Below are 22,410 nucleotides of genomic sequence, written 5' to 3'. Positions count from 1 at the left end.
TAAACACATTTGAAGGCGGCACGGCGGTCTGGTGGTTAGTGCGCAGACCTCACAGCTAGGAGACCAGGGTTCAATTCCCACCCTCGGCCATATCTGTGTGGAGTTTGCATGTTCTCCCCGTGCATGCGTGGGTTTTCTCCGGGTACTCCGGTTTCCTCCCACATTCCAAAAACATGCTAGGTTAATTAGCGACTCCAAATTGTCCATAGGTATGAATGTGAGTGTGAATGGTTGTCTATATGTGCCCTGTGATTGGCTGGCGACCAGTCCAGGGTGTACCCCGCCTCTCGCCCGAAGACAGCTGGGATAGGCTCCAGCACCCCCAGCAACCCTCGTGAGGAAAAAGCGGTAGAAAATAAATGAATGAAAATGAGGGTGGCACGGTGGTCTAGTGGTTAGCGCGCAGAGACCAGGGTTCAATTCCACCCTCGGCCATCTCTGTGTGGAGTTTGCATGTTCATGCGTGGGTTTTCTCTGGTTTCCTCCCACATTCCAAAAACATGCTAGCTTAATTGGCGACTCTAAATTGTCCAAATTCATACCTATGTATGAATGTGAGTGTGAATGGTTGTTTGTCTATATGTGCCCTGTGATTGGCTGGCCACCAGTCCAGGGTGTACCCCGCCTCACGCCCGAAGACAGCTGGGATAGGCTCCAGCACCCCTGCGACCCTCGTGAGGAAAAAGCGGTCGGAAAATGAATGAATATTTCCTGATACAATCACGTCTCCAGATTTATTTATTTTTGTCTCGGTGTGTACAGGACCTTAGGTGACGACAAAGACTTTTAACCCACTTGTTGTTTTTTTAATAATAACACACCCAAGCGTAAGAGTGTAATCTTTTGCCAGCGTCTCGAATCGAGTTCTGCAGTTTTACAGTTTTATTAGAAAGCGTTGGTGAGATCGGAGTCCCACACAAAGTGTGACTGCATAACAGCCTTTTTCATTGTCGCCACGCAGATGAACGTAGCCAGCCGCTACACACGCCGCTGATCTGTTCCACACACTTAAACACAATCATTTTAATTCCAAACGCTGTTTATGTTTCCGTGTGTCCCTGCTCTTGCATTTTGTGTGTCTCTCAATGCGCCAGCAAAGACGGCGTTGCCGACGATGCAAATTGATTTCACTCACTACATCGTCTTCACTTCCTCCCACGTATCACCTCAACTGCATGCACACAAAATGTGCCATCTTTACATGCGTGGTGTAACACTGTAAAAATACTTCTAGTGGTCATTTAGTGGTCATCAATTAAAAGTCATGGTGTGTAGGCCTTTGTCTGGTCGTCAGGCTGGGGGTAACTATTACTATCAATTGCGATCAAAGGATGTGTGGGTTCATCACCATATCTTTAATTTAATTTAATTTAATTTAATTTAATTTAATTTAATTTAATTTAATTTAATTTAATTTAATTTAATTTAATTTAATTTAATTTAATTTAATTTAATTTAATTTAATTTAATTTAATTTAATTTAATTTAATTTAATATTATTTTATATTATTTTATATTATTTTATATTATTTTATATTATTTTATATTATTTTATATTATTTTATATTATTTTATATTAATTTAATATATTATTTATATATACATTATTAAATTAAATTAATTTAATATTATTTTATATTAATATATTTTATATTAATATATTAATTTAATATATTATTATTATATATAATATATTATACATATTATTAATTTAATTTAATTGCCTTTAATTTAATTTAATTTAATTGCCTTTAATTTAATTTAATTTAATTGCCTTTAATTTAATTTAATTTAATTTAATTTAATTTAATTGCCTTTAATTTAATTGCCTTTAATTTAATTGCCTTTAATTTAATTGCCTTTAATTTAATTGCCTTTAATTTAATTTTAAATTTAATTTAATTTAATTTAATTTAATTTAATTTAATTTAATTTAATTTAATTTAATTTAATTTAATTTAATTTAATTTAATTTAATTTAAATGTATATATAAATAATAAATATAAATAATATATATAACAAAAAACAGTAGTTTTACATGAAAATTACTATTTATTTATAAATATAACACCCCAAATTATTTAAAATTTTCACCTTTGGAAGTGAACTGTGTGTACACTCGTGTGAGCATGAGTGTGAATGCATTCAAACTTCCCCTCATTGCGTAATATTTTCAACACACAAGCACCAGACGTGATTGCTGGAACAACAGACTCTTATTGCAGATTTGAATGATCTCGTAACAGTCATGATAATCCCTAACACCGTCTACTGTTGTGGCCGCAACCCATGCCAAGCTAAAACTCTAGTTTGAACCTCCTAATCCCACTTCCTGCCCATCCCCCACTCAGCTCCACTAGCACCAAAACACATATACAGCAACACACACAGACACGAGTCTTATTTATGTCTTAAATTGCTTATTTTATGTGTACTATATGAGATAATATGAGTGTAAAGGTGACTATAGGGTTGCTTTTTTTGTCTAGAAGGCTCTAATAATGTGAAAATAATGTAAAAAAAAAAAGTTGTAATATTGAAAATATATTTTTTAAGTTTAATATTAGGGCGGCACGGCGGTCTCGTGGTTAGCGTGCAGACCTCACAGCTAGGAGACCAGGGTTCAATTCCACCCTCAGCCATCTCTGTGTGGAGTTTGCATGTTCTCCGTGGGTGAATGCGTGGGTTTTCTCCGGGTACTCCGGTTTCCTCCCACGTTCCAAAAACATGCTAGGTTAATTAGCGACTCCAAATTGTCCATAGGTATTAATGTGAGTGTGAATGGTTGTTTGACAAAGACATCTGGGATAGGCTCCAGCACCCTCCGCGACCCTCGTGAGGAAAAGCGGTAGAAAATGAATGAATGAATGAATGTAAAAAGTCTTAAAACGGGTGGCACGGCAGTCTAGTGGTTAGCGTGCAGACCTCACAGCTAGGAGACCAGGGTTCAATTCCACCCTCAGCCATCTCTGTGTGGAGTTTGCATGTTCTCCGTGGGTGAATGCGTGGGTTTTCTCCGGGTACTCCGGTTTCCTCCCACGTTCCAAAAACATGCTAGGTTAATTAGCGACTCCAAATTGTCCATAGGTATTAATGTGAGTGTGCATGGTTGTTTGACAAAGACATCTGGGATAGGCTCCAGCACCCTCCGCGACCCTCGTGAGGAAAAGCGGTAGAAAATGAATGAATGAATGAATGTAAAAAGTCTTAAAACGGGTGGCACGGCAGTCTAGTGGTTAGCGTGCAGACCTCACAGCTAGGAGACCAGGGTTCAATTCCACCCTCAGCCATCTCTGTGTGGAGTTTGCATGTTCTCCGTGGGTGAATGCGTGGGTTTTCTCCGGGTACTCCGGTTTCCTCCCACGTTCCAAAAACATGCTAGGTTAATTAGCGACTCCAAATTGTCCATAGGTATGAATGTGAGTGTGAATGGTTGTTTGTCTATATGTGCCCTGTGATTGGCTGGCGACCAGTCCAGGGTGTACCCCGCCTCTCGCCCCAAGACAGCTGGGATAGGCTCCAGCACCCCCCGCGACCCTCGTGAGGAAAAGCGGTAGAAAATGAATGAATGAAGTTTAATATTAAAAATATTGCCAGTCAGCTCTACCTGCACCTGTAGTGTACTTCAGTCATATGACCATATACTTGTATTCTCTTTGTTTCTGACAGGTAAAATTAAGTACTCAGAAAGGGTCTATGATGCCTGCATGGAGGCCTTTGACTGCCTGCCCCTCGCTGCCCTGCTGAATCAACAGTTCCTTTGTGTCCACGGTGGACTCTCACCAGAAATCAATTGCCTTGATGACATAAGGAAAGTAAGTCATTCTCGTGTCATGTCGTCATACGCGTTCAAACAGGATATTATATCCAAAACGTGTACTAACGTATATACACTATTTGCATTTTGGAACAGTTAGATAGATTTAAGGAGCCGCCGGCGTTTGGGCCCATGTGTGATCTGATTTGGGCCGACCCCGGTGAAGACTACGGCAGTGAAAAGACAAGTGAACACTTTAACCATAACTCTGTCAGAGGCTGCTCCTACTTTTTCAGGTAACATTGATCATTTCTCATTTAGTCCTTCAAAGTTAATATCGTCACGTATATTTATGACCATGATAGGTACATTTTCATGAGATTTGTTTTTAATAAAACGGAAATTGTCTTAGAGCAAGGGTCTCAAACATGCGGCCCGCGGGCCAAATGTGGTCCGCATGACACTAGTTTGAGGCCCCCACTTTGATATGAAAGTTTAATGTTAGTGCGGCCCGCGCAAGTTTGATATGGATGCTGTATGGCAGTGGTCCCCAAACTAAGGCCCAGGGGCCGGACACGGCCCACTTCCACATTTGACCCGGCCCCTTGAACAATAAAGCATGTACATTTTTCTGTCATAGAACTGGAAATGGTAACCTATTGGGGGCGACGTTACTACAAACACACTTTGCCCCAGTCATAGAACATAAACAAACAAACGACCCTGACCCTGGCCCCCCTTCAGAGGAGGGAAAAGTCATGTGGCCCTCACTGGAAAAAGTTTGGGGACCCCTGCTGTATGGTATCATGTACCCAGAAAAAATTATTACGTTTGATTAATGTTCATGTTAAAGGTTAAATAACTGTTAATAGTTATCCTCCCTATCCGTGTGGAAGTGGTAAGTTTTTGGCTATTTAAGTTGAAAGGAAATAACTTGAAGGCTACCGTTTAGGTCGCTAGCTGTCTAGTTTGCGAGTTAGCATGTGTCTCAAGACGCTGCAATTGCGCAATATGTTGTAAATAAAAAGAGTATAAATGTGACTATAGTCGTGTTTTGTCATGTCTACAGGGCTCTAATAATGCTTTGTTCATTTTAATCTAAAAAAATAATTTGTCTACCCACCAACTATATGTGGTTTCTTAAGTTTTTATTATTTGCCGTTTTATTATTATTATTATATTTATTTATTTATTACTGATTAATTGATTTTCTTTATTCTTGATTAGTTTATTTATTTTTTATCTTATTTTGTGCAGAAAAATAAAAATTAAGATATTTGAGAACAGTGGAATGTTTTATCAGAGCTTTTCTTGTAGAAAATTGGAACCAAAGAAAAGTTTTTTTTATTTTTTTGTTTTTAATAAATACATTTTTTTTGTTTTTTTTGGAAAACCTGATGCGGCCCAGTCTCCCCCAGACCCGAGCTCCAGTGGCCCCCAAGTAAATTGAGTTTGAGACCCCTGTCTTATAGCATCGAAAACATATTATGTTAATAGTTTTAAACATTGTTACAACCCTCTAGACATAAGCCACACCCCCATAGTCACCAGCTACAGTAGACATAATAAGGCGAGCTGATTGGGTCGTGGACAGGAAGTGATGTTGGGGGTGGTCCAGAGTTTATTTTTATCTTGCCGTGGGTTTACGGCCACAACAGTAGCCAGTATAGGGATTATTTGGTCTGTAGTGAGGTCATTAAAAACCTGCAATAAAAGCCTGTTGCTACACACATCAAGTCTGGTGCTTGTGCATCACAGCAAACAGTAACATTACTGACATCTAGTGACCACTGTACAATACTTCATATCATCACAACATCTTTTGTGTGCCTTATATTAGCAGTTAACTTAATTTAGCCAATGTTATGCTTGTAAATGCTTAATTTATAAATATTATTTATAAATATGTATGTTTTATTTACTAATAACAGGCCATATTCAACCACCAGCATGATATATTAATTAAAATATTTTTGTAAAACGTGAAAGAATCAAGCCGTGACACTGAAAGAGTGGTGAGGGATTACCGTACACGGCTAAAAAGATTAGCGCTCGGCATTTAAACAGATTGATTGATTGATTGATTGATTGATCTCTCGTTCTGTCTTCGCAGTTACTCAGCTGTCTGTGACTTTTTGGTAAATAACAACTTGTTGTCAGTAATTAGAGCCCATGAAGCACAAGATGCAGGGTAAGTTAGTTAGTTTATTGACACGTCTTTAAGCGTTTATAATATGACTGTTTATATTATATTGTTTGTTTTGTTTTGCCCAATAGATATCGGATGTACAGAAAAAGTCAAACGACTGGCTTCCCATCATTAATCACAATCTTTTCAGCTCCAAATTACCTGGATGTCTACAACAACAAAGGTTTGTTTATATTTAAAGTTTTTTTATTTCACTCCTTGACATGTTTTAATGCATGGATTTCCTTTTCTGTGTGATTTTTTTTTTTTTTTTTTTGCTGTAGCTGCTGTATTAAAATATGAGAACAACGTGATGAATATCCGACAGTTCAACTGTTCCCCCCATCCTTATTGGTTGCCCAATTTTATGGACGTCTTCACATGGTCGTTGCCTTTTGTTGGGGAGAAAGGTATGCAATCTGTTGGTAAAGTGGTTGCTAGCGTGTTATTTGCACTGAAGGGGAGGTTCCTAATTAAGTGGGCGTGTTCAACTTTGTTTATAAATGATGTGGCCACGGGTGTTACACCCGCAAACGTAATAACAAAGGAGCAGTTTTACCACGCCTTCTGAAACCGAGCATTTTGAGGCTAAACTATGAACTATACACGAAACTATGAACCATATAAGGGAGTCGGGCTCTCTGTGATGTCACAAAGGAGCAGTTTTTACCACGCCTTCTGAAACCGAGCATTTTGAGGCTAAACTATGAACGATACACGAAACTCTGAACCATATAAGGCAGGGGTGCTCACACTTTTTCAGCATGCGAGCTACTTTTAAAATGAGCGAGTCAAAATGATCTAGCCACTACAAAAATGCAAAACATCTATTTATTTTCAAATGTATTGAGGATTATTTGTACGTACAATGTATGTTGATGTACCTTACATAACCAAATGAGCCAATATTGCAAAACACACATAATTAACTATTAACATTTTTTGTAATTACCTGAGTTTACTTTGATGACTTGCACTGAATTGAACCAGCCAGGGATGCATAGTCCGGACAGTAGCTGCTGATAGCCAGCCTCAAGCACACTTCCAAATGTTTATCAGTCATGGATAATATCCGTATCATAATATCCGTATAATATTCCATATCCGTATGGAAGTGATATGTTTTTTGCCTTTTTACTTGGTCCAGTTTTTGCCTTTTTACTTGGTCCAGCTCCTTCACTCATTTTAGTGACCATAAACGTTAGCGAGGGCTTAAAATCTCGCAATTCGCCGACTAGCTTAGCACTTTGCATCGTTGTTTACGCATGAGCGGTGACCTAAAGGTCAAAATTCAGTTGTCATCTGACTGGTTGTCCTGTATGTCAATCAAGTAACGGGGATGGATGATAGGCTGACATCGTAAGTTCTGCTGCACTTAGAGACGTCGTTTGATTTGATTGGTCACCCGAAGGGCAACATTCAGTTGTCATCTGAATGGCTGCCCTGTATGTCAATCAAGTGACGGCATTGATGCTGGGATGATATTTTTTTAATGTCACGCCGCGATCGACCAGCGATCGACCAGTACCACCTCCGCGATCGACCGGTAGATCGCGATAGACTTAATGAGCACCCCTAATATAAGGGAGTCGGGCCCTCTGTGATGTCACAAATGAGCACTTTTACCACGCCTTCTGAAACCGAGCGTTTTGAGGCTAAACTATGAACTATACACTAAACTATGAACCATATAAGGGAGTCGGGCTCTCTGTGATGTCACAAAGGAGCAGTTTTTACCACGCCTTCTGAAACCGAGCATTTTGAGGCTAAACTATGAACTATACACTAAACTATGAACCATATAAGGGAGTCGGGCTCTCTGTGATGTCACAAAGGAGCAGTTTTTACCACGCCTTCTGAAACCGAGCATTTTGAGACATCCCAAGCTTCTTTCATCGTCTTTGGCATCGTTTAACACGAGAATTCTGACTACATTTATAGGTCAAAAAAGTGGAAAAAACACAATCGGTCCCCTTTAAAGACAAAGCTTTGTTGTATTATTGCTTATTAGTATCAACATTTCAACTTCCCTTTACATTTTTATGCTCTATTTTTAAAATTTTTGCTGTTTTGTTTTGGTAAAATGGCAAAAAAAAACAATCAAAAAAACAAACTACAGGCCGTAAATGTGCCCCGGGCCACACTTTAGAAACCCCTGTGTCAAAGTTCATATTTTTAGAACCTACTCACATAATTTTGTAAAAATTGTAAAAACATTTTGAGGCTTTATAAGAGGTCAAATAAATTTAAATAGGTTAGGAACAAACCTGACAGAAGTTGTGAAATGTTTACTCTTACTCCACAGTGACGGAGATGTTGGTGAACGTTCTCAACATCTGCTCCGATGATGAGCTCATGTCGGAGGGAGATGATCTTTATGAAGGTAAGCTAGCGACTGATTTAAGACACACCGCTTTTTTTTTTTTTTTATAGCAACTTAGCCACATTTCGAAATGAATACTTTGATGTGACAGTGATGTGTTGTGTCTTCCAGGTGGCACCACGGCAATGCGGAAGGAGGTCATCCGGAATAAGATTCGTGCAGTGGGGAAAATGGCCCGTGTCTTCTCAGTACTCAGGTCAGACTCGGTGTTTTTACTTTGCACGTCTTTGTAAAATGTTGCAATCCAATTTGTCTTCCACTTAAGTTAAACAGTAATGCTGGTTGCTATATTTATATTATGTCATTTTTTGTACCTGGCTAAGATCTCGGAAAGAGTTTATCCAAAAAAAAGCACCTTCATGCTAGCTTGACAGTCTCCTCCGATTTTGGATCAGCATTTACAATAAAAGTGACTGTTTAAGTCAGGGGTGGGCAAACTTTTTGACTCATGGGCCGCGTTGAGTTAACAAAATTGTGCGGGGGGCCAGAACATATATTTAACACACACACACACTCTAATTTTATTTTATATGATTAAGATATGCCTTTATTCGTCCCTTAGTGGGGAAATTTGTAAAAGTGTCATACTATCAGCTATATGTTCTCATTTCCCTCAAACGACAAAATGTAATTTTACTTTTTTTTTTACTGAATAAGACATCATGTTAAAAGTTGAAATACTCTGAAAGTAACTGGCGGGCCGAATTCAAACGCTTGGTGGGCCGCATGTGGCCCCCGGGCCGTAGTTTGCCCACCCCTGGTTTAAGTGATGTGATTAGATGAGAAACCTCAGCCTCACACACTTATTACACACATATAATACAGTATACAGTATATAATACAGTATATAATGTATAGCTACTCATCGCTAACGATGATGATGTAAGATATTGCATAAACAGATCGAAGTTATGTATTTATTTCACTTCTGTGTCTCACGCTAACTTTTGTGCAGTCAAGGACTGCTTGGCGTTGTCAACACTTGATGAAAAAATATTATTATTAGTGAAGTATGTAATAAATTGTGGGCTTTTTTAACACTAGTGGTACACTTATGCTGTATATTTCTTTTATTTCTAAATGAATACCAACAGATGGTAAATGAGGTGTGTTTTTTTTTTTTTCTCACAAAAAGCCTCCTATTTTCTGCTATACATGCAATTATCTAAATCCACTGGAGCTAGGGTCTGGGCGAGGCTGGGCCGCATCAGGTTTTCAAAAAAAAACAACCACATTTATTAAAAACTGAAAAATATACGAACTTTTTCAGTGCTTTGGTTCCGATTTTCTACAATAAAAGCTCTGATAAAACATTCCACTGTTCTCAAATATCTTAATTTTTATTTTTCTAAACAAAATAAGATGAAAAATAAATAAACACATCAAGAATAAAGAAAATCAATCAATCAGTAATAAATAAATAAATATAATAATAATAATAAAACGGCAAATAATAAAAACTTAAAAAAAAAACACATATAGTTGGTGGGTAGACAAATGATTTTTTTCAGATTAAAATGAACAAAGCATTATTAGAGCCCTGTAGACATGACAAAACACGACTATAGTCACATTTATACTCTTTTTATTTACAACATATTGCGCAACTGCAGGGTCTTGAGACACATGCTAACTCGCAAACTAGAGAGCTAGCGACCTAAACGGTAGCCTTCAAGTTATTTCCTTTCAACTTAAATCGCCAAAAACTTACCACTTCCACACGGATAGGGAGGATAACTATTAACAGTTATTTAACCTTTAACATGAACATGAATCAAACGTAATAATTTTTTCTGGGTACATGATACCATACAGCATCCATATCAAACTTGTGTGGGCCGTGCTAACATTAAACTTTCATATCAAGGTGGGGGCCTCAAACTAGTGTCCTGCGGGCCACATTTGGCCCGCGGGCCGCGTGTTTGAGACCCCTGATCTAAATGACACAGTAAATATAAACCATAATTTAAAAAAGTAGTCTTCTACGTGACTCATTATTGCTGACACCGGTTATCCTCACGAGGGTCACAGGCATGCTGGAGCCTATCCCAGCGTTCTTTGGGCGAGAGGCGGGTTACACTCTTTATTACTTTAGACTCTTTATTTACAAAACAACCTCAGAACCTTGAGGTATTTCTGCTATCTCCTGCCGTCATGTGATTGTGTTTGGCTTTGTGTTCCAGGGAAGAGAGTGAGAGTGTATTAACCCTCAAAGGCCTGACTCCGACCGGGACTCTTCCCATGGGAGTGCTCTCGGGTGGAAAGCAGACCTTACAAACTGGTACGTTTCTGCTTTTTAGTGCCTTCCCACAAGCTGCGGTAAAAGTTATGGATCACAAAGTGGTTCACTGAGTCACTCCATTCTTGAAAAACAGGTTTTATCATTGAGTGAGAACTAAAAAAACATGGGACAAACTAAGAAGAATAGGCTTTCTTTTGCTGCTATTATACTGTTGTAAAGAAAATAAGTGAACCTCATGTGGATATGGTCTTTTTCCTCCATGACTGTTGCTAGATAAGTACAAGTCATAGTAAGTTTTCAATAAATTGCCGCCTTTGCTGCAGCTAAATATGAAGACATTGAAATTTTACTTCCTGTTTTAAGACTTTCATTCATTCATTCATTTTCTACCGCTTTTCCTCACGAGGGTCGCGGGGGGTGCTGGAGCCTATCCCAGCTGTCTTCGGGGTAGTGAGAGGCGGGGTACACCCTGGACTGGTGGTTGCCAGCCAATCACAGGGCACATATAGACAAACAACCATTCACACTCACATTCATACCTATGGACAATTTGGAGTCGCTAATTAACCTAGCATGTTTTTTTGGAATGTGGGAGGAAACCGGAGTACCCGGAGAAAACCCACGCATGCACGGGGAGAACATGCAAACTCCACACAGAGATGGCCGAGGGTGGAATTGAACCCTGGTCTCCTAGCTGTGAGGTCTGCGCGCTAACCACTCAACTGCCGTGCCGCCCGTTTTAAGACTTTTTACATTAATTAATTAATTCATTCATTTTCTACCGCTTTTCCTCACGAGGGTCGCGGGGGGTGCTGGAGCCTATCCCAGCTGTCTTTGTCAAACAACCATTCACACTCACATTAATACCTATGGACAATTTGGAGTGGCTAATTAACCTAGCATGTTTTTGGAATGTGGGAGGAAACCGGAGTACCCGGAGAAAACCCACGCATGCAAACTCCACACAGAGATGGCCGAGGGTGGAATTGAACCCTGGTCTCCTAGCTGTGAGGTCTGCGCGCTAACCACTAGACCACCGTGCCGCCCGTTTTAAGACTTTTTACATTAATTCATTCATTTTCTACCGCTTTTCCTCACGAGGGTCGCGGAGGGTGCTGGAGCCTATCCCAGCTGTCTTTGTCAAACAACCATTCACACTCACATTCATACCTATGGACAATTTGGAGTCGCTAATTAACCTAGCATGTTTTTGGAATGTGGGAGGAAACCGGAGTACCCGGAGAAAACCCACGCATGCAAACTGCACACAGAGATGGCAGAGGGTGGAATTGAACCCTGGTCTCCTCGCTGTGAAGTCTGCGCGCTAACCACTAGACCGCCGTGCCGCCCGTTTTAAGACTTTTTACATTAATTCATTCATTTTCTACCGCTTTTTCCTCACGAGGGTCGCGGGGGGTGCTGGAGCCTATCCCAGATGTCTTTGTCAAACAACCATTCACACTCACATTAATACCTATGGACAATTTGGAGTCACTAATTAACCTAGCATGTTTTTGGAATGTGGGAGGAAACCGGAGTACCCGGAGAAAACCCACGCATGCAAACTCCACACAGAGATGGCAGAGGGTGGAATTGAGCCCTGGTCTCCTAGCTGTGAGGTCTGCGCGCTAACCACTAGACCACCGTGCCGCCCGTTTTAAGACTTTTTACAGTTGAAAACAATTGCCATAGAAATCCACGCAAGTGTAAAAATAAGTTAAAACAAAGGTGACAGATGCTGCTAGAACATTCCTTGGGTAACTAGCGTATTTCGCCCGCCATTTTAATCGTCTCCCGTAGAAGAAGAGTGATGTTAGCAAAGCATCCGTGTTTCACTAGTAGCTTTGAAGAGAGTTTTTATAAATGCCCCCCCACTCCTACCGAAAGAAGGGCAGACATTTCTGTGTGAAGTGCCTGAGAGGTCAACCTCTCATCCCTTGGATGTGGCCGCTGACCCTCTGATGTAAAGGTCGGGTGCCTGGCCTCGCCCCCGCGGGGGAACGTGTCGGGTGTGGCGCTGACGCCACGTGAGAGACTTACAGAACCATCAGAAGGGAAAAACCCTGTCATGTCACCGTTCCATGTGTGCCCGCTTTCAGACCAGTTAGACGGGGTCAGACTTTGAAAAGTCTATTGATTGTGAAATACAGTCGGACCTTTGTGTACCATTCGGTTTTTGACAAAAAAAAAAACGTTTTTGTCATTCACTTCACTCGTTCAAAAGCTGTCCCTCTTAGTACTGGTCATTTTTTATTATTTTGACTGATTTGACATATATGACATGATATGATATAAAATCAATCAATCAATCAGTAATCAATAAATAAATATAATAATAATAATAAAACGGGAAATTATATTAAATTAAATAATAATAATACAGTTCCACTGTACATTTCTGTAAACCTTGACATGTGACATGACTGTACATGCCTATACAGTAATTTTGCTGGTGCTTGTATTTGCTGCATTGTAATGTTTCCCTTTTTGCCCCCCCCCCACCACCACCCTCTTTTAACATAGCTACCATTGAGGCAGCTAAAGCAAAAGGTACGCATGGCTTTATGGTTCTACTCTAATGTTTCTGTTCTCTGTCTGTTATATTACAAATATTACTAGCCACGTTTACATGGACCCAAATATTCCAATTCCATTCGGGTTACTTGGGGGCCACTGGAGCTCGGATCTGGGTGAGACTGGGCTGCATCAGGTTTTCAAAAAAAAAAAAAAAAAAAAAAACGCATTTATTAAAAACAAAAAAATTTACAAAACTTTGCTTTGGTTCCAATTTTCTACAATAAAAGCTCTGATAAAACATTCCACTGTTCTCAAATATCTTACTTTTTATTTTTCTACACAAAATAAGATGAAAAATAAATAAACAAATCAAAAATAAAGAAAATCAATCAATCAGTAATAAATAAATAAATATAATAATAATAATAAAACGACAAATAATAAAAACTTAAGAAACCACATATAGTTGGTGGGTAGACAAATTATTTTTTTTTCAGATTAAAATGAACAAAGCATTATTAGAGCCCTGTAGACATGACAAAACACGACTATAGTCACATTTATACTCTTTTTATTTACAACATATTGCGCAACTGCAGGGTCTTGAGACACATGCTAACTCGCAAACTAGAGAGCTAGCGACCTAAACGGTAGCCTTCAAGTTATTTCCTTTAAACTTAAATAGCCAAAAACTTACCACTTCCACACGGATAGGGAGGATAACTATTAACAGTTATTTAACCTTTAACATGAACATTAATCAAACGTAATAATTTTTTCCGGGTACATGATACCATACAGCATCCATATCAAACTTAAAGCGCTTAAACTTTCATATCAAGGCGGGGGCCTCAATGTAGTGTCCTGCGGGCCACATTTGGCCCGCGGGCCGCGTGTTTGAGACCCCTGATATAAAACATGTGCCGAGCTGGCAATACGGAGTTATTCCAACAAGTGAAAGAAAAACTCCAGGAAGTCGGTATCACGTGATGTTGGTGTTTACGCTTTACTGGGCATGCCCTATTGACTATTCCGGTTGATTATAGCGGAATATTCCTTTCCATGTATACCATTGCTTTCGGAAAAAGGTCATTCGGAAAGAGAAAAACTCCTCATGTAAACGTGGCTACTGCATAGTCAGTGTAATTGCTGGTTACTCTTGCATTATCGGTGTCTTGTATATTTTTTTACGTAATACCTGACACTCACAAATACTTGCTTATTAATGGTAGTTGTTGTTTTCAGTCGTCGGACTGCACCAATGCGGTCAAAGCCTGCTAAGACTTTGTCCAAGATAAGACCAGGGACATCCCTTCCTGGGATATTTTCAGCAACTAATCCTGTTACAGCATTTGGGCGTCGCTCCACTGCCCTTCCTGGTTGGCTATGCCACTGTGTTGTGTTGTGTTGTGTTGTGGTATGATCACACACAATTTGGAACAATAAGTACACACTACACACACAGAGACAAGACTTGATGACGACTGCTCTGTTGAAGTGAATAATAATTATATGATCATTAAGGGATATAATGGTGATTTTTGGTAATATTACAATGAGTGATTTGTAATGGGAATTATTAAACATGGCAATCCCACAAATCCTGATACCTGATGGTGCAAGAGAACCCGAGTCATTGAAGATCTACCTTGAAGTACAGTAAACCTTGGATATATCGGATTCAATTGTTCCCACTGGTTTTGTCCGATATAAGCGAAATCCGTTATATGCGTATACCGGAAAATGTGCGTTTTTTACGCATATATCGGATTTATATCCGGTATTTGCGTAAATGGGATTTTATCCGTTATAAAAAGGCACTTCCTTGACTATGTTTCCAATGTACCTGGACGCGCAGGCAACGCTGCAAACGCTGCAAATGACGTCGTATAGCGGCCTGTCACGATTCGGCGAATCGGAGCGCCACGATGCGGCCATCCGATATATGCGAGGGAAATTTAATGGAAATGCATTGGAACGGGACTGGAGATTTTGTCCGAAATCCGGCGAAATCCGTTATAAAAAATCTGATATATGCAATGAATTTTTATTGGAAATGCATTACGGAAAAATTGGTTCTTTTTTATCTGTCCGTTGTGAGCGAATTTCCGATATATCCGAGTCCGATATATCCGAGGTTTACTGTATAAAACTATTGCTAACTACAGTAAACCTCGGATATATCGGATTCAATTGTTCCCACTGGTTTTGTCCGATATAAGCGAAATCCGTTATATGCGTATACCGGAAAATGTCCGTTTTACGCATATATCGGATTTATATCCGGTATATGCGTAAATGGGATTTTATCCGTTATAAAAAGGCACTTCCTTGACTATGTTTCCAATGTACCTGGACGCGCAGGCAACGCTGCAAACGCTGCAAATGACGTCGTATAGCGGCCTGTCACGATTCGGCGAATCGGAGCGCCACGATGCGGCCATCCGATATATGCGAGGGAAATTTCATGGAAATGCATTGGAACGGGACTGGAGATTTTGTCCGAAATAGGCGAAATCCGTTATAAAAAATCTGATATATGCAATGAATTTTTATTGGAAATGCATTACAGAAAAATCGGTTCTTTTTTATCTGTCCGTTGTGAGCGAATTTCCGATATATCCGAGTCCGATATATCCGAGGTTTACTGTACTTTGTAATGTATGTAATATTTGAATAAGTGAAGAATATGTCTTAACACTCCCTTACGAGTTTTCTTGTCATTTGCTCACCTTTTCTGGGTTCCATGGCTGATTTCGGGAAATTACCGTAAGTCACCCCGAGTGTGAGGTGTCTTGATTGTCATAACTTGTTTCTCAGGTGTTTGAACACGATAGAGTCGTTGTGCATGTGTTGTCTTTGCCGTCCATCTGTGATAGCAGATAGCATTTCATTAACTCACGTAGCTAATGTATTAGCGTGGGAATGCTGAAGAAGCGTCAGACATATTTACGTTATTCTGCACCGTTGATCCTCGACTACTTTACAACATTCGTCAAACCACTCCAACCTCCAAATATTCTACTCTTTTCGGGACAACGTGATTATCTATCAACACAAGTGGGTACTGGGATTAATTAATTAATCACATCATAAATGAAAATTAACTAAATTATTTTTGCTTCTCCCACCTCTAAATTCTAAACTCATTGTTGCATTGTTTTCATCACCTTGGCACACCACTCGGTTTGTTCCACAGAACAACGTCATGAATGGAGTCATACAGTGGGGAGAGGTGGGGCTGCTAGCATACACACAGAGTGTAATTACAGTAATACATTGGAATATATTATTATATATTTTTCATGGTACTTTTCTTAAAAGTAGTGTTAACATCTTGTCTCAGGCCCAATCTCGAGTATTGTCTCATGAATTACTACTATGAAAACATTCCAAAATAATTCCCAAATTTTCCACAATTGTACATTTTTTGTGACAACATTCCCATTTTAAAAATTAATGGATAATTTTTTTTACAAGTTCCACATCACTCATATTTCTCAACTGATACAAACTATTCCAACATGAAAACATTCAGCTCATTCCGAACATGCAGACCAACCCCAATATTCCACATGTTTCCAACAATGTTCCTTGATTTGACCAATTCCCACTACTTCCACATTTTTCAACTCAAACATCAAAACAATCAATGTATTCCATGAATTCAGATTCAAAATATTCTCAGTTTCCCAGGATTTTTTTTCCAGCCGAGAAGTTCCACTTGAAATGGATAGACTTTTCCATATCTCTCAAGCCATTCCGACCATTCCAGCACCAACACATTATAGCATAGCCAGCATCTTTGTACATCCCCCAAAATGCCCACTTTTTCCAGCATTCCATATTTGTCCACCGATTCAAACAACTCCAAAAGACTAACTATTACATCCCAAAAATTCCCACTTTTTTCATTCCCATTGAAAATGAATGGACAATTTCCACGTCTCATACTTATCAACTGATTCAAACCATTTCAACATGAAAACATTCAGGATATTCGGATGAATTGGAATTTTTCCACACACATCCAAATTCCCACTACTTCTGGAATTCCACATTTTCCAGCCCAGAAATTCCTTTTGAAGAGGAATAGATTTTTTTCATTAAAACCATTCCAGCATCAACACATTTCTACTCTCAATTTTAAACATTCCAAAATTGGCACCTTTAGCCGAATTCCACATTTTCTCAAACAGAAATTCCCATTTGAAATGAATGGCATGGTTCCACAATTTTCCACATCCCAAAAACAACCACATTTCCTATTACAACATTCCCATTAAAAATGATGGACAATTGATCCATTCCAACATGAAAACAATCAGGACATTCCGACTCAAACATTCCCACTTTTCCCAGAATTCCACATTTTCCAGCAATAAAATTCTCATTTTTAAATTCAAGCTATTCCGGTATCAACACATTCAGGCTAAAGTCCCACCTTTTTTGACAACATTCCCATTGAAAATGAAAACTTTTCTAAACTGATTCAAAGCATTCCAAAAGGAAAACTTTCCGTTCATTCAGGGAATTTGGACCATAATGTTCCACATCCCCCAAAAGAACAAATTCCCAGCCCCCAAATTCCCACTTGAAATGAATGTCACATTCCTGAACCCATTCAAACCATTCCAGCATCCGCTTGTTTGATTTTCCACATCCCACAACCTCCCGTTTCTTTTGAATTCCACATTTTGTGTTGCTTATTAGAATTCCCCTTCAGCTCTTCAGCATTCACACGCAATTTCTGCACAAATGACCTTGGAATGAAGCGTGAACATTTGGTGATTTGACTTCCTGTTGCATCCCTTTTCTTCCCGTCAGCCATCCAAGGCTTCTCTCCCACGAGGAAAATTCGCAATTTCGAGGAAGCGCGAGGCCTGGATCGGATAAACGAGAGGATGCCGCCTCGTAAAGATGCCCAGCACCCTGACGGCACCACTATTAATACCAGTGCACCCAACAAGAATGGCACTGACGGATAAGCCACGGGAACGCCCTCCGTTCCCGTTTTCCCATTTCCCTTTTCCCATCGCTTCCACCTGTCCGTTTATCTTCTGCTTGGGAAAGGAAGCAGCAGCATCGCCGGTGAAAAGACAAGAGTACACTAGATATTTAATGTCCTCCTAGCATCCGCTTATGGAATGAAAACATTCTTGCTGTTCCACTCCTTGTTCACACTTCCGTTTATTTGAATCGGAATATTTGAAAAAAGAGGAATTTCTACATTTGAGTTGGTAAAGTTAGATGAAGCTTTAGTCTCTTTTTCATTGATGTTTATGTGTTTGGCGACGGATACCTTGTGGATGTTTATTCTGTAGGCTCATTTGACAGGGTTTCAATTGAGGTACGGTGTTGATTCTATTGGGGGCGGGGGGCGGGGGCCGGGGGGGCCGGGGGTATATCAAACTACTCTTTTATACTGTCGAGAAAAATGTCTTATTTATAACATTTTCACCAAACTTTGACGAAGACATGGGAACGGGGTTTGTTGACTTGTACTTTTACAATCACTAACTGTTACATTTGTTCACTTCCTGCTTTCCTAATATAGTTTAATTTTTTTTTCAATTGAGTGCATCCCATAATCAGTTCCCAGTTCCACATGTCCAAAAAGGAGTAGGAAGAAGCACAGCTTATTAAATCCTACCCCTCCATCTGGTACTTTTACAATCAGTAACTGTTACATTTGTTCACTTCCTGCTTTCCTAATATAGTTTAATTTTTTTTTCAATTGAGTGCATCCCATAATCAGTTCCCAGTTCCACATGTCCAAAAAGGAGTAGGAAGAAGCACAGCTTATTAAATCCTACCCCTCCATCTGGTACTTTTACAATCAGTAACTGTTACATTTGTTCACTTCCTGCTTTCCTAATATAGTTTAATTTTTTTTTCAATTGAGTGCATCCCATAATCAGTTCCCAGTTCCACATGTCCAAAAAGGAGTAGGAAGAAGCACAGCTTATTAAATCCTACCCCTCCATCTGGTACTTTTACAATCAGTAACTGTTACATTTGTTCACTTCCTGCTTTCCTAATATAATTTAATTTTTTTTTCAATTGAGTGCATCCCATAATCAGTTCCCAGTTCCACATGTCCAAAAAGGAGTAGGAAGAAGCAAAGCTTATTAAATCCTACCCCTCCATCTGGTACTTTTACAATCAGTAACTGTTACATTTGTTCACTTCCTGCTTTCCTAATATAGTTTAATTTTTTTTTCAATTGAGTGCATCCCATAATCAGTTCCCAGTTCCACATGTCCAAAAAGGAGTAGGAAGAAGCACAGCTTATTAAATCCTACCCCTCCATCTGGTACTTTTACAATCAGTAACTGTTACATTTGTTCACTTCCTGCTTTCCTAATATAGTTTAACTTTTTTTTCAATTGAGTGCATCCCATAATCAGTTCCCAGTTCCACATGTCCAAAAAGGAGTAGGAAGAAGCACAGCTTATTAAATCCTACCCCTCCATCTGGTACTTTTACAATCAGTAACTGTTACATTTGTTCACTTCCTGCTTTCCTAATATAGTTTAATTTTTTTTCAATTGAGTGCATCCCATAATCAGTTCCCAGTTCCACATGTCCAAAAAGGAGTAGGAAGAAGCACAGCTTATTAAATCCTACCCCTCCATCTGGTACTTTTACAATCAGTAACTGTTACATTTGTTCACTTCCTGCTTTCCTAATATAGTTTAATTTTTTTTTTCAATTGAGCGCATCCCATAATCAGTTGCAGTGATCTTTTGATGGCAGCTAGCATGTCCACGCCCCCAACCCCACCCCCCCCCCCCATTTTAGACCCCACCCCTTCAGCACACTCTGTCACTCCCCCCCATCCCCCCCACTCCCCACGGTCCTGGATGGAAGCACACCAACCGACATTTCTTTAAGACTCTTATTTTATTTCCTGTTGAAACAAAAGAGGACATTTTGTTGCCCAAAAAAAAAGCGCTTGTAAAACTTTTCGTGACGGCAAATATTTCAGTATTTATTCGGAATTACAAAAACAAAACCGAGAAAAAAAAAAAAATGTTTGTGGATCCTATTGTTGCTTTTAAAGCTGTATCAGTGTCTCCATCTGCTGTTTTATTCTACGGTATGCAGATGTACTGTATGTGTTCCTTTTCATTGTGGCAACAGTGTTAAATAAGAAGCTTCTAAATGACAGCGTTATGTTATATGGAGACTGGCGTTCCCGTGTGGAATTCCAATGTATATTTGGCAAGGCCAAGCAGTACTGTAGTCATCTCATGGCTCGTCATATTTCACTCCCAATTGTCGTCTAAAAAACCACGCATCGGACATATGACATACATATGACATATGGTCATTCTTATGTATATTCATAGAAAGGTCGATGGTGCGTTCATGATCTCCCACCAAAGTGAGAAGTCTCAAACTCAAAAAAAAAAACATGATAATAAACATGTGAAAATGGTGGCCTTTCCATCAAAGGTACATACTGTATGCTTGTATTATCAAGTATTCATAAATGACCAATTTATGGTGAATTAGATGTTCTTTATGCTTTATTATATTATATATGCTTTATTGTTTTGTTTTGACCAAAAGTTAGCAAATCTGTATAGCCAATATTTATTTTAGTTTTTTTCATTATGACTTCTGTTTATATATGTCAGCGGTGTACAAAAAGTACACAAAGTACACAAAAATATAACAGGAAAAGTAGTAATTTTCCAAGAATAAATCAAAATATGAAGGGAAACAAGTAATAAAAATAGCAAAATAATAAATAAAAATGTTTTGGGGGGAAAATTAGGTTACTGAAAAAGTTATCATAATAGGAAATCTATAATAATAAATTAATTAATAATAATAATAATAAAATCATAATATGAAAAAAAAATTACAAGAAGAAATGTGAAATTGTTTGGGGGGGAACAACATATAAATTGGAAAAATATGCAGTAATTTTCCAAGAATAAAGTCAAAATATTAGGAAAATAAATTGCAATTAAAGTGTTATTAGTATTATTATTATTATTATTATTATTATTATTATTATTATTATTATTATTATTATTATTATTATTATTATTATTAGGAAAAACATTTAATATTTCAGTAAAGTGATATTTTTTAAGTTGTAATAAAAAAATAATGTAATGTATTTTTGGAAAATTATGTTGTTGAATAAGTCATAATATGAAAATATTTTTTTTGGGGGGGGGGCAAAAAATGGAAAAAACTGTATTTTTATGAGAATAAAGTATTGTAATTAAAAAAAAAAAGATTGAGAAAAATTTACAATATTGTGGTACTAAAGTCATATATTATGAGAAGAACATATACAATGATTATGGAGAAAGTTCAAATATTTTTTTTTTGGGAGGGAGGGGGGGGGTGCTGAAAAAATTAACCAAAAATGCACAAATAATAAATAAATAAATAAAAGTTCATACAAATAATAAACTTTTTTTTTTACCAAGATCACAGAGCTTATATTCCGTCTATTAGCATATCTACATGTGTTTATTTACATAATATACCCCCTCTATGTATTAGTATTTGGAAGGGTACTTCAAGGTCATATGTCCGATGTGTGTGTTTTTTGGCTCTTCATAAATTCACGCTGGGAGTTCACCAGTTTGGAAAGAAAATGATTTTTGACTCATTCTGTGGAAAAAAGTATCCATGTATCCATAAATATTCATATTGTTTTTAATGTTGCTTTAAAAGGGAAGGCTTTATTGAGAGAACCGCACAGTACACGGACCTGCCAGGTCCTCTTCTATCTTTTGCGCATCAAGAATCTTCTACTGGCTGTAGAAAGGGTTAAACAATGTACCGTACCTGTCATGCAAGGCAATGAATTCTTTATAGATGTATCACTTGAAAGATAAGAATAAAATTTAAAACCAGCCATTTGTCCTTTCTTATTTACATTTTTGGAATTCAATTCAATTCAATATTACAGTCATTGATAAGTTTATTCTGTTTATTTTATTCTGGTTCCAGGCTTCACTGTGATAAGGATTCCTTTTTTATAAATGGGATATTTTTATAATTACAGCAAATTGTACTGTCTTTAACATTATGGAGAAAATAAGAATAGTGTGTCTTTTAGAACGTTGCTGACACCTAGCGACCAGTGAAGGATACTACATGTGTCTTTGAATGTGTCTTCTAAACGCTTTGTTGGTAATGGTTTAATTTCATTTGAACATGCATCAGATTACAATTGAATGCATCCCATAATCAGTTCCCAGTTCCACATGTCCAAAAAGGAGTAGGAAGAAGCAAAGCTTATTAAATCCTACCCCTCCGTCTGGTACTTTTACAATCAGTAACTGTT

General features: G+C 38.3%; 1 protein-coding gene across 1 annotated transcript in view; it reads left to right on the top strand.

Moving 5' to 3' along the window:
* ppp3cca (protein phosphatase 3, catalytic subunit, gamma isozyme, a) overlaps nucleotides 1–20,519 on the top strand; it is a 41,369-nt gene extending 20,850 nt beyond the window's left edge. Inside the window, exons 5-14 of the mRNA XM_058070279.1 lie at nucleotides 3,671–3,816; nucleotides 3,915–4,054; nucleotides 5,872–5,949; nucleotides 6,036–6,130; nucleotides 6,231–6,356; nucleotides 8,252–8,329; nucleotides 8,441–8,525; nucleotides 10,513–10,610; nucleotides 13,095–13,121; nucleotides 17,916–20,519. Of these exons, the coding sequence (XP_057926262.1) occupies nucleotides 3,671–3,816; nucleotides 3,915–4,054; nucleotides 5,872–5,949; nucleotides 6,036–6,130; nucleotides 6,231–6,356; nucleotides 8,252–8,329; nucleotides 8,441–8,525; nucleotides 10,513–10,610; nucleotides 13,095–13,121; nucleotides 17,916–18,076 (1,034 nt within the window). The 3' untranslated portion in view covers nucleotides 18,077–20,519. The remainder of the gene's footprint in view (nucleotides 1–3,670; nucleotides 3,817–3,914; nucleotides 4,055–5,871; nucleotides 5,950–6,035; nucleotides 6,131–6,230; nucleotides 6,357–8,251; nucleotides 8,330–8,440; nucleotides 8,526–10,512; nucleotides 10,611–13,094; nucleotides 13,122–17,915) is intronic.
* Nucleotides 20,520–22,410: the final 1,891 nt, after the last annotated feature.

This window comes from Doryrhamphus excisus, chromosome 4 (genome assembly GCF_030265055.1).
Source record: "Doryrhamphus excisus isolate RoL2022-K1 chromosome 4, RoL_Dexc_1.0, whole genome shotgun sequence".
Classification (NCBI taxonomy): Eukaryota; Metazoa; Chordata; class Actinopteri; order Syngnathiformes; family Syngnathidae; genus Doryrhamphus; species Doryrhamphus excisus.
Note: the sequence above shows the minus strand (reverse complement) of the source record. Positions and strands in the feature narration are given on the sequence as shown.